Genomic DNA, 13,165 nt, shown 5'->3' on the forward strand with positions numbered 1-13,165 from the left:
TTAGAAATCTGCTTCGTGAAATTCATTAAGAATGATCTCTGTCCAAAAAAAAAATCGTTATAAAAGAATTGAATTTTGGATGAAAAATTAATATAATTAAACTGTAGGTCACTCAGTGAAATCTTTGTAATCAGTAGCAATCAATTCATAACAATTAGATCATAGCTATCATATATTCATCTCCTCTCAATCACTTAATCATGAAGAATCTGTATTTATTTTGTATGTGTATATATTTACTGCTGCTCGCACTGTGGAAAAACGGCGGAACCAAGAGCCACCAAAATTCTACACCATGATTGATTAAAATTGCAACACCGGAAAGGAATGATTTGACGAACGTCAAAATCATGTCAACGAACGTCATGAAAGGAAGAAGTTGGAATATATACGCTGGGATACGTCGACGTTTGCAGCAGCGTAGACTATCAGCAGGGGGACCATTACTTCGGCTTCCCTCGACAATGCAGCAGAGAGAGAGACGGCGACTCTGGTGCGTCAAACCACAAAGCTGGATATAGTCCTGGTTCCATGTGCAGTAGTCTGAAAACCATATACGTGCCTGAAGTGTCCGAGAAGACGCACGTCGCCTGCTTGCATTGGATATAATTTTAAATTGAGCATATCTTTAGAATACACAGTCTCACGCGCTGGAGATAAGTTTTTCTGTACAACGTTGCCATTGCTCGCCTTGAAATCGGCGAGTTTGTTAATCAAAAATTCGTTACAAAACATGAAATCGATCATAAAACAAATTCCAAATTTCAAATTTGGGCTTCCAGATGCCCATACTCGCAGTAGGATTACGTTATTCAAAATTGGATGGCTCTAGTTACCGTTGTTTTATCACAACGCGAGAAACATACATACATTTATGTACATTCTTCATTATTTAATTTCTTTAAATATAATACAGAGCGATAATATTTGGTGGCAACAGTTTTATAAATGAAATGGACATTCAGAGTGATTCGACGCAAAATCGCAAAACGAAAACTATAGTCCGTCAAGGGCAAAGCTCCTTTGGACTAAAAATATAAATAATTAAATAATTAGATTTAAAATAAGAGAAATATAAAGAGAAATCTAATAAATAATTAAATTAATTTTAAATAGTTAAATAAGAAAAAAAAGTATCGGATCTTGTCTTATTTCTGGAATTGGCTGTAATACAATTCCATTTAGAAGCTAAAAAGCAGCTCAGCCAATCTTGTTACGTAGAGAAAAAATTAAATTTACTTCTATATTTAACTTTTAACTCTTTAAAACTGACTAAACTGGTGCCGCGAATAAAAAAAGAACATTATTCAAATCAAAGAAAAATCAAATTCATAATAATCAAAGATCAATCGAATAAACAATCGCATAACATATCGAACAATCAATCGTATAGTGGTATAGTGCAAGGGCGCGTTGTGAAGCCCACTGGGCTTCACAATTCCCACTGGGCCACACTGGGCCCAGTGGGCTTCTGGGCTTCACAATAACCCCAAATTCAATAAAACTCCATCCAACCCCAAATTCAATAAAACTCCATCCAACCCCAAATTCCAAATAACCCCAAATTCAATAAAACTCCATGTTTCTTAAAAGCCTCCCGGCTCAAACAAATGGAGGGACATGACAGACCACAGTAAATTATACACAAGATAAATACACAAATACAATTAAATTTTAAACACACATTTATTAAATTCTAGAATCTTATTATATTACTAAATAATGGATAACTGATCAGTAATCCTACCACATACTTTTACTATGAAAAGTAACACATAATGTCACACGCAATTACAGCTTACAAAAATTAAGATTAACATTATCAAATCCTATTGTATCATAAGAGTAACACCAGTATTTCTCCCATTTCATGTTCTAACTTTAAGTATTTATTCCCTTTGCGAACACTGATAATTTCCACATCGATTAATTAATTTAAGTAATTGCTCAAATTTCAACAAACATTAAAATGACGACTCTTGCTTGAGTAAGATAATTATTAAAGAAAAACAAAATAAAAATAAAATACAAATCACTCACGGGGTGAAGTTCATACCGCACACTCCCTTTACTCGGGAATACCTTTGTAAACTGATTAATAAGGTGATTTGACAGCTCCACAGATCGTCCAGCGTCCAAAGTTTACTCGAGCACCACATTATTCCTGCTGTCCTTTATTTACAAAATCATCGTTAATGGAGACAGACAGTTCGTGCGAATTTTAAAGATGTCACAAGATTCAAATCACCACTGAAGCTGCCCTTACAATTAATAAATTCCAGAGCATGGAAGAATGGAAAAAAATTTTCCATGCTCTGGAAGATTTCCATGCTCTGCCAGCTGACACAGGCAGAATAAACAGCATCGCATACCTTAGACGGATCCTACACGAGTCTCTTCCATTCTGGAAGCCTCGAAACCCACCAAAAACGTAGAGCACCTTTGGAACAAAATCTAATTAGGAAGTCAAAGTCAGTAAAAACGGGAATACCGCATCAGGATCACCTCGAGAATCTGCATTACAATTCTTGGAACAAGAGAATCGAAATTCTATTCTGAGCTCTACGCCTTATGCCAACGCAAATTCTCAGCAACTAAACTCCGAGAGAAAATCATCCGCTGCTCGCTGGTTCACGCGGCCCGCTGCAAGGCAAGACCGCAACAGGACAAACGTCCCGATCTTTTTTTTTTTTTTTTTTTTTTTTTTTTTTTTTCCCAGCTTACCTTTACATCGTAGGGCTCAAATCAGACTCCAAATCCGACGCAATAGCCGGCGCTCGTGAGAGCAAGACCCGCAGGGGTCAAGTCCCACTCCTTTCTCCTCTTACTCTTCGCTTGAAAATCAGAATCAGGAATAATTTCTAGCCTGGTGCAAGCACCCAGGAAATCTCGGTTTCTCCGCCTCTGTGAGATCATAGGCTTTCAAAAATCATAAAATTAAAATCACACCAATGCCGGAATTTTACTTTATCTAAACTGAGAAAATGACACACCCATGACGAATCAAACACCAGACAATCTGACAATGCAGTCCGAAAAACATCTGTACACACAACGTAAGAAACAAAAAATGGACCCCCCAACTAACAAGCGAAACTAAGCTTTACGAAATCCAATTACCTAAACTTTGTACACCCCGCACTGTCTTGAAGTAAACAAAACTGCAACTTTAACAAAGCGAAAGCAAGACGATTTGCGTTTCAAACTCCATTAGTTAAAAGGCGACAACACAACACCCTACTGCCTCCATTGTTAGTAAAAAGGCTATACCCAATAAACCAGATGTGTTTCCTTGCAACCGTCTCTCGCCTTTGTTACAATTCCTACTCAAGAATAACGAGTTAAATAAAACCTTAAGAGCTTAAGAATACTTTTTTTCCAGATTAAAATACACATGAATACAAATAAAAATATTAGAATAATAATAACTTAAAACACATATTAATAATTAAAATTCGCGACATAACAATCTGCATCTAAGTTTAAGTCCTGATTTTACGTATAATGTACTCTTCCAAGGAATGAATAGATACCACTTTTTTTTTTTTTTTTCCAGCAAAACAAGAAAGAAAGATAAAACGATTAAAGCTCCATTAAGGAGAATCATGAGAATCCTAGAAACAGTATGGAAGAAAATTTTAACGGAAATGTGTAGCTTTGAAGATAAAGAGGGAAGAGTTCAAGACTTTCTGATCGCAATTCTAGCGTGGAACGTTCATGACCAGGGTGTCACTTTTAGTGCTTTGAGGAACAGATAATTTGCTGTCATAAGTTCATTGCATATCCTAGAGAATAAGCCTTTGCCATATGATTGGCGGGTTTGGTTTGGTTTGGTTTGGTTTATTTAATTATGGCAAAGCACACTAGGGCTATCTGCCTAAGGGGAGGGATGCCTTCGTTGAGGACTTTCTAAGGGAAACTGGCTCGTATACACGTTACACATGGGGAAAACCACGAAAACGCCCTTGCAGCCAGCCCGTTCGCGGGATTCGAACCTCGGACCGAACTACCAGTGTTCAGCGACTTTACCGCTCGTCCGCTGGTGGGCCCCATAACCTAATGTCTCTACAACTTGCATAAAAGAAGTGCCAGAGCTTTTTATTTAGGGCTCCGGCGCAATTTAAGCTCTGTTATCTATCACACTTTTCTAATTAAAGTATTCTGTCTAGAACTTGCCTAAAGTGAAGACCTTTTAATATTCCTTTAACAAGAGTTTAGTAACTAAAGATTTCGTAAGATTAAAAACAAGCTTAGATGCCATATATTTCGCTTTTCTTAAGGAATAGTGAGACAGCTGTGAAATATGAACTGCTTTATTGTAATCAGAATAAACATGAAAGAAATTTAGTACAGTTAATTAAAAAGAGATCAAAGCGATGGAGAAAATTTCGCGTTATGCTCATTTTAATCTACGAACATGTCATAAGTTTTAATAAATGTTAAAATTCAGCCTTTGTTTAGTATTTATTTTAAATGAGAAATATATTTCAAGAGATAAACGACGTGTTACTTGATCCTTTTCACATAAAATTAATTCCAAAACTGTAATTTTATAAACTAAGGCACAACAAACTGGTATGCAGTTTTTTTTTTCTGTTATACCAGTTGTATAGATATTTAGAATATTTAAAATTATTTAGTTAAGAAGTAGGTATCTCACAGAACAGAAATTACTTGTATGAAATAGTTCGGATGTGGCTTCTGCGCGAAGCAATTTTGGAAGACTACTCAAATGAGCTTGAAAATGCACATTGATAATTGAATGCCATTACAGACTGGTGTTTCAAAGCGGCTGACGAAACTGATTCTATGCTGAGTATGCTGAAAATTTTTAATTTCTGGAAATCCTGCACTGAAAATAAATTAGACTAAAATTTTCAAGACACTTGAAAAAATTACACTTAGTTTACAAATGAAGTTAAAGAGAGCATAAGAATGCAATTAAAAGACCTCCAAGGGTCGTTGCTTTCAAGGTTGTCAAGCAAGGTACACTGCGCAAAAAAAAAAAAGGGGGAAGACAGTTTTATATCTCTCGTTCTATTGCGTCGATTGACAAAATTCAACTTGCGTTTTTCATGTCTCGAAAGCGCGACTTAGGATATATATTAGATTTATACATAGCCTTACTTTATTTAGATTTGACACAAAATCGGATATTTTCTGAAATAACATACCAATTGTTTTCATATTTCGATTCTACGACTCAAATTACGCCAAACTACCAAGATTTTGTAAAACTCGCACGAGTAGTTTTTAAAAAATTAGCTCTCAAAATTATATCTCCTCAATGTTAATTGAGTTTGGTATATCTTTCTCTTTTATTAATCTCTCTTTTTTTATTAAACTTATTTCATTCTTTCTTTCACATTTCGAAGTTTAGGTTCATCCGAAATAAAATTCACTAATTTTTATGATTTATTTTTGAAATTTGTATTTTTAAATAATTTTTATAAATTTTTGAAGAAAAAATTAAATAATGTATAAAATTTTTACTATCATCTTAAAGAAGACGTATTTCTAAGCATACCTGCAAAAAAGTACAGTTTTTTATTCAAAATTTCCGAAGATATACGTGAATTTATATATTGGTGCGTTTTGAAATTTGGCACATTTATTGAAAGCGATAAAACACCAAATGTGGTTTAGACACTTCGCAAAAATTATTTGGAAGTAGAAACCCAGTGACTTTTCTTCTCTCATGCGCAAGTTTAGAACGAGGTGCCTTTTTTGCGCTCCGGTATAATGGAAATGAAAGGAAAATTTGTTGCCACACATTAAGAAGTTCGCTAAGTGAATTATTCTTGGCGAACATTAAAAAAATTGTGCCAAGATAACTTTTTGAATTTCTCCGTAAATTTCGCACCAAATTTAATATTTAGGCATAATTTGAGTCGTACAATCGAAATATGGAAAAAATTGGTATGTTATTTCAGAAAAGCCGATTTTGAGTCAAAATACCTATGTTAGAACAACGCTATATATAAATCTAATACATATCCTAACTCGCGCTTTCGAGACATGAAAAAAGCAATTTGAGTTTTGTGAATAGGCCCAGTAGAACGGGAGATATCGAACTGTCCCCCCCCCCCTCTTTTTTTTTTTTTTTTTTTCGCAGTGTACTTCCAATGTCGTCAAGCGTTACTTGCCCACACGAATTGAGAAAGACAATTGGATTTCAGATCCTATCAATGAAATTTCCTTTAGAGTAGCCTCAAAATTAATAATCTATGAAAATATTTTATGACTTTATTCAATGCAGTTTATTAATTTTAAGGTATTAAAATAGACCGCATTGTCAGATATATGAGGAGACTACTAAAAAAGAATCAATGGGCCATAGGTTCTTAAGGGAAAGGTCAGGGGTCTGTCTCATGAAGAGGTGTCCAAAATAATTTAAATCTCATTAAGGGGACTTCGAAAGAAAACAAATTTGAGAACCGCTGATCTAGATGGACACGTTGTAAAACAGTTTTATTAAACTGAACACTAAAAACATTTTTTTTTTTTTTTTTTTATTAAGAGGGAGAAGGAATTTCATACTTGAAGTTTTCGAAAGTCCTTTAAAAGTTTTTAACTGTGTTTAATTTTAAAACTATTCATGCATTCAGTCTGAAATACGATTACTAATAGTGTGTAACGTATTTACAATCCAGTTTCCCTAAGAAAGTCCTTCACGAAAGCATCCCTCCCCTTAGCCAGGTAGTCCTCGTGTGTATAGCCATAATCAAATAAACCAAACCAAAAATCACAGTCCTTTAGAAATAACAGAATAATTAGCTTAACAGAATAATTAGCTACTATATGTCTGTAATACGGCTGAATTCATATAATTTTGGACTGTGGGCAAGAACCACGGAAAATACAGACTAAATAGAAATGAAAGTTAGCAATACACATTTTGCCTTCAATATCTTACGTAAACACTCAGCTGTATTGTATGCGTACGCTAGTTTAAAGTTTCAGCTGATATCAAGAAACGGAAGAATTATTCATTAAGTGTTTCTTACATTTGTTTTGAAAACTTATTACTTTTGTTGCATTTTTACTTCTTTGTACGAAGTTAAAAGGAAGTATTGTAATCGCGAAAAGTTTCGGGCAGCATATTTCAACGAAAATATCCATTTTGACCGCTATCGAATGCAATTTAACGATGTTTTTCCGTGATATCTTTACGTAAGGACAGAAGAAAAGACTCTTTTCCTCCAAAAAAATGAGAAAACTGCTTTAAAATTAATTCTGAAAAGAATTTTTCCTGGTGTCTGTACGTACGTATATATCTCGCATAACTCAAAAACGAGTAGCCTCAGTACGTTAAAATTTTATATATAGGACTGCTATAACATGTAGATGTGCACCTCGTATTTTGGTTGCAATCGGCCGCACCAAACGTATATAAATATATTTAAATATATATCTACTCTGTTATCCGGTTCAGTGATCTCGGTTTCTTTACTCTTATATGTCTGTAAATTGTGCATTTGCTTTAAAAACGATTGAATTATGTTGTTCTTATCTTCCGGTTAAGGTTTTTGTGCCTTTAGGAAATCTGCAAGCAGTATTTGTAGAATTATCAACAATTTAGAAGATGTTTAAGTGCGGTTAAGCCTAATTTTTAAATAAAATGGCGTACATATTTGTTTACATTTGAAACAGCAGAATAGTAGGTTTGTTGCCAATCTAGAGAGACTAAGCTTCGCACCAACAAAGATAACGCCTTCATTTATTATTGTGAATTAAATCATACTTAATTATTTCTAGAATTTTTCGAGAAAATAAGTGTTTAAGATTTACTTCAAAATTTTTAATATAGATATTTTGAGTTTTTATGTATTTTGCCTTGTCGAGAAATAAGAACTGAATTAATTGAATGAAAAATACTGAATCGTCTGTGAAAAACTGTTTCTTTAAACTTTCTAGTAACAACGTCAGTAACTCTCAGGTAACAAATTTTTTACTCTCTCATCCATTACAAACAAAATTCCACTATTCCATATAAAATTCATGTCATTCTAACTATTTTATTTTATTTCAGACAATTCTGAAATGTAAATTTTAATTATAATCACTTGTATTTATGTCTTCAGTACATAATATTCTCATTCATTAATGAGTCGAATTCAATGTTCTTTCAAGTAACTTACTTCTAAAAGGCTTTAGTTTTTAGTTGCATTCACATTCTCGTAATTTCAATTTTATTGCATTTGGTTTGGAAGTATTTAAATTTACAATTCTTAAAAATGAGAAGTATGTGTTTAAAGATGTATAAACGGGGTTTGGGTTTAATTACGTTTTACCTATAAGAACAGAAAGAGGTTCTTGATATATATATCATTTATGTTTCCTGGCATAGTTCTTTTAGCTGCTCATCAAGTTCAGTTTTTATTTAATCCGTAAACAATTTGCATATACATACACTTATTTCAATCTAGTTCTAATTCGATCAACAAAAAAATAAATAAATAAATAAATAAATAACTATTTTGAATGAATTATCAAAAGATCTATTTTGTGTCATTTTTCATCGTAATGACATTTCGCCTTGTTTGCTAACCATGTGGAAGAGACTTCTTTGCTAACATATGATGTACACAGCGACTGGTAATGAATTTTCACTATGTCTTGTAAGTACCACAGAGACATGGGAATAGTGGGAAAGACGCTTTTATTTGACTCAAATCTAATAGACGGCACCATTCGTGCTCACAGAAACTAGCAGTTATGGCTTAAATCAAAAATAATGGAAAAACTAAAACTAAGAAAAGTAAATTAGCCTTTAACGACTATATGTCTTCCTACTGAATGTAAATTTAATCTATATTATATCTGCTCGTTTCTGTGTTCTGATTAAGTATACATTGACAATGGCATATTTTTTTTTCTGTGTACCGTCATTTATTAATGCAAGGATTAATGACAAAGGAAGCGACTGCTAAAGTCAGTATCTCAAATCTCTGTGAACGGCCATAGTTATATCGAATTGGAATTTGTCCGTATTTAAAGGTCCGTAAACTACTCTCAGAACATACTACCTATATGCGCATTTTAAGTAACAAGAAACAGTCTAATTAATCTTGAACAAAATGTGGCTGTAGACTAGCATGTTTAAACAAAATGATAATCTTTTGATGTTTATAGCTCATGTTCTTTGAATGAAATAAATTGATAATCTTCTGGTGCATTATATATTTAATATTTCTTGAATTTATTTATTATTTTTTTTAACTCCACAGCGGTTTCATTTCTCGAATACTGGAAGAGAAAAAGTGCCAGTCTAGCTCACCATTGGGATTGCATGGATTTTGAAGAAGAAGAGGCAAGTGTTGATTCTTTTATTTTAGTCTAATTGCAATATTATGATATCCTGAAGAAAAATTACAAGCATAGTAATAAAAAGTTTTAAAAGAAAAAATTTTGTCTAAAATGCCTTTAAGTACATGTATGCATGTTCAAGTGCGTGTACAAACTTTGGGAAAGTAGGTTACTCAAAAATGAATCGGAATCGGCTAGCAGGATTCAAAACGCCATCGTCATATGAAATGTACCAAGAACATGAGAAGTGGAAGAATAACACAGAAATGAAGAATATTATTTTATTCACTAAAGTATAGCAACTGCGATATTAAGAGAGGTTACAGAAGGTGTTTCGGCCACCAGCAGCAACAGCAATCTGCCATCGGTCCGTATCAAATCATGTACACTTCGAAATGCCGTGGCAACTATGCATATGCGTGCGACGAGATCTTCCTCCCAATCCACGAGTTTGTCGTATATCAGACCTTTTACGTGATTTCTTCCAAAAAAGGAATATAAGGAGGGTATTTTGGGCGGTCATGTGAGCCAATGGATGGGACCATAACATCCGACTCACTGTTATCCAAGAGTCACATTTAAATTTTCTGGAACACTCTGAAACGTCATGACTGAAAAGCACTGCGGCCCCATCATGCTGGAATCGTATATCGTAACGTAATGACTGCTGGATCTGTTCGTCATTCAGGGGTTTGATAAAAACTTTTTTTTCGAAAACTCCCTTCCGTCAATTGAACAGGCAAGATATGTGGACCTATTAAGTGGTTTGCTATAATGTCGGACCAAGCACTGAGTGCAAACCGTGCTGTGGCTACATATGTCGGTGTAGAATAAGAGTTCTTCACTGCTTATATGCATACGAGTTATATCCATCATAGCACACTCTCTTGGTGTCGTATGAGTTATCTTTGAATAAGACGTAAACCCAAAAACGAGTACTCCGCAGGCGGGTACTCATATCATGGATCAAAAACAATCCTCTGTGGGTAATCATCAGACTGCAGTAGTTGTACACATTGCTCGTGATATGGGTGCAAATAGTTGGAGTTCAGGATCCTCCAAATGGTAGTTTGGAAATGAACGAATCGAACAACGATTGTACCGTCTCATGAAGTCCATCGAACTACACATACTTTACCATTATGAAACACGATCTCTTCGATTTCAGATGTCCATGCCGTTCGTCCTCGTTTCCTAACATTTCTCACGAAGAAACCCTTTCGCATAATCTTTGATGCAGCCCTGGAAGTTCAGAATATGCCTCAACGGGTAATTTCTCCCGGAAGAGGTAGAGAGGGACTCACCCGTTATAATAAGATGCATATCTGCTATCTCCGTATTTGTGAAACTTTCCATCCTGCTATCTCTGCAAGCAAGCACTGCTTATTTTTATGACCGGTCAGATGGTACAATAGTTAGTGACGCCGTGTGGCCTCTCTGGTGGTCCTGGGTTCAAATTCCGCAGAAGGCATGGATGTCTGTAAATTTACAGTGTCTGTTCGGCACGGAAGCAAAAATACACGACGAGCCGAACGTCCTTTATTGGTTCGTGGTAGGAGAAGAGGGGTGGTACACCCTCGGACTCTTTCGGGATATTCTCTATCAAAATGCGACAAAGCTTAGCAATTACAAAGTCTTGGTGATATCTGATTTTCTTTCGGGAATGCATAGGTGCCGACCTTGCTTAAACCTATATATGTACCTCTGCATGACATTGCCAAATGACGGTTATCTGCACGGATTTTTGGTTTACTGACAACTACGATTGCGATTCCGACCTCCATTACTATCTAATGCTCATTCATCTTTGAATAACCTAGTCTCGCTCAAGTTTGTACACCTGATATCGCACCCCCCTGTATATAGCATGGTATACTTCCTCTATATCGAAGGGATTGTCCGCTTTATAAGTTTGTATTGGTTAGAAGATTAGATAGAAGCGGGAAGAGCATTTGCGAATATGTTACCTTTTTCTTTTATAAAATAGAGTTTTGATATTATACGTAAATTTATTTAATTTTTTTCTTTTAGAACTTAGGGAAAGAAACGTAATTTAAAGTCTAAAGAGAGAAATGCCATTTGCTGGAGATATTGAGATATTTTTAAAATGAAAGATCTTATCACGATATAGCGGCTATCGGTAAAATACATGATATGTCGGCCGAAACTCTTTCTAGAACTTGACGGTGAACCAAACGCACCCAAAACCCAACAGCCTTGCCTTTAAAGTCTTAGGAATCTTTAATGCATAAAAGCGTTACAGTATCACGTTGCCCCTACCAACATAGATTAACTTATTACAGTTGTTTATACTTCATTAATGCGTTAAATATAGAAATATTAAATGATGCTTTTTTGCCTTTGCAGCAGATCATAGAATGTACTATGCAAGTTGGGGTGAGGAAATAACTATAAGCTGCCACTCATGAAAAAGGCAGTGCTTCGATTTAAAAACACGCTACCGGCATTCATTACTTGTGCCAAAGAATGCATTAATGTGGCCCATGAATAAGTTTAAGAATGTGGCCCATGAATAAGTTTAAGGCCCCAATAAGTTTAAGAACTAAATACTAACATGCAATGTAATTAAAATAAAGGTTAAATAAATACGTATTATACTCGTATAATTGTATCATATTTAATAAAGTACACTTGCGTCTTGTTAGTGACAAAGCAGGAAAAAATATTACTTCTAAAAATGGAACAATCATTTCGATGCGGAGGGAGTATGTAAGAAAGAGATAAAGTATAAAGAATTAATATTAGGTAAGAGTGGTAAACTACCTAACAGAAAGATACAAATAAAAAACAATTGGAAAAAAGTTCTGAACGAAGCTGAAGTAAAAGTAAATTAATATAAAAAGAAAGGAATAATCATTTTATATTAAATAACAATTAATAATTAATCAAGTTTTTTATGTTTATATATGCAAAACTTGGCCTGGTGTTATGGATTCATTTGAAAATGACGGCAAATTAAAAAATTATTTGAATTTATGTGTAGGTTAATTATCCTTATTCTTTAGTGAACACGTTTTAAAAACAAGGCACAAATATATATATTCAAAAATGGCTTTATTCTCTTCTGTTGTATAATATAATGTGGAGAAAGCAAATTCATAAAATAGATGACGAAAATAACTTACAATGAAACTCTTCGAAACAGCTCCATGAAAATTGCAGGCTGGCGCCATCTTTCGGTGAAAAACGACAACTCCTCTTATAAAGTTAATATTTTTTTACAAGTAAATGTCTTTTCATAACATTTGGTGTAGTTTATATTTTATTAATCGAGATCCGATTAAAATGTATGAGAACTGGGCACAGTATTCTTTCTGGAGCCCTCACAGACCCCCCGCTTCATATTTTCATAAAAGAAAATCGCGGTTCGAATTACTGAATGATTAAGTCCTTTAAAATGGACCTAAGCGGTAACCAAATCCTGTTACTAACTCAAATTCTATATCAACGAATTTCTGTTTGACATGAAGATGGATTCTGCGGAATATTCATTTATCTGTTAATATGTTAATCGATTTCTTTTTTATTTTGTAAAATCTCGTTGTCTAATTTTATTGTACAAATTACGGTAGGTTCACACTTGTTGGCTCTTTCAAACATAATAGCGCGCGTCTGAGTAGATTTGTGAATGCATTATTCTGATTTATCTTATGAAAGGGTAAAATTTGATTATTTCTCTAACATTTGAACCTCTACTATTTAAATTTCTAGCATAACATTGAAATATTTTAATTTATCCTTTCTTGCTTTTTGAACACTACACAGTTATTGTTTCATATTGCCCAAATTCAGCCATTGTTTGTATTTAACAACTGTTTGGCCATTGCTTGTACCC

At 34.2% G+C, this 13,165-nt stretch overlaps 1 protein-coding gene across 3 annotated transcripts in view; it reads left to right on the forward strand.

Moving 5' to 3' along the window:
- Positions 1-13,165, forward strand: part of LOC118183632 (anoctamin-7-like) — a 383,713-nt gene that overhangs the window by 285,928 nt on the left and 84,620 nt on the right. For all 3 annotated transcript variants that reach the window (XM_035353229.2, XM_035353228.2, XM_085813343.1), the window contains one exon: positions 9,231-9,313. In XM_035353229.2, the coding sequence (XP_035209120.1) occupies positions 9,231-9,313 (83 nt within the window). The remainder of the gene's footprint in view (positions 1-9,230; positions 9,314-13,165) is intronic.

The sequence above is a fragment of the Stegodyphus dumicola genome, chromosome 3 (genome assembly GCF_044657685.1).
Source record: "Stegodyphus dumicola isolate Sdum_Otavi_A_Nest chromosome 3, ASM4465768v1".
Classification (NCBI taxonomy): Eukaryota; Metazoa; Arthropoda; class Arachnida; order Araneae; family Eresidae; genus Stegodyphus; species Stegodyphus dumicola.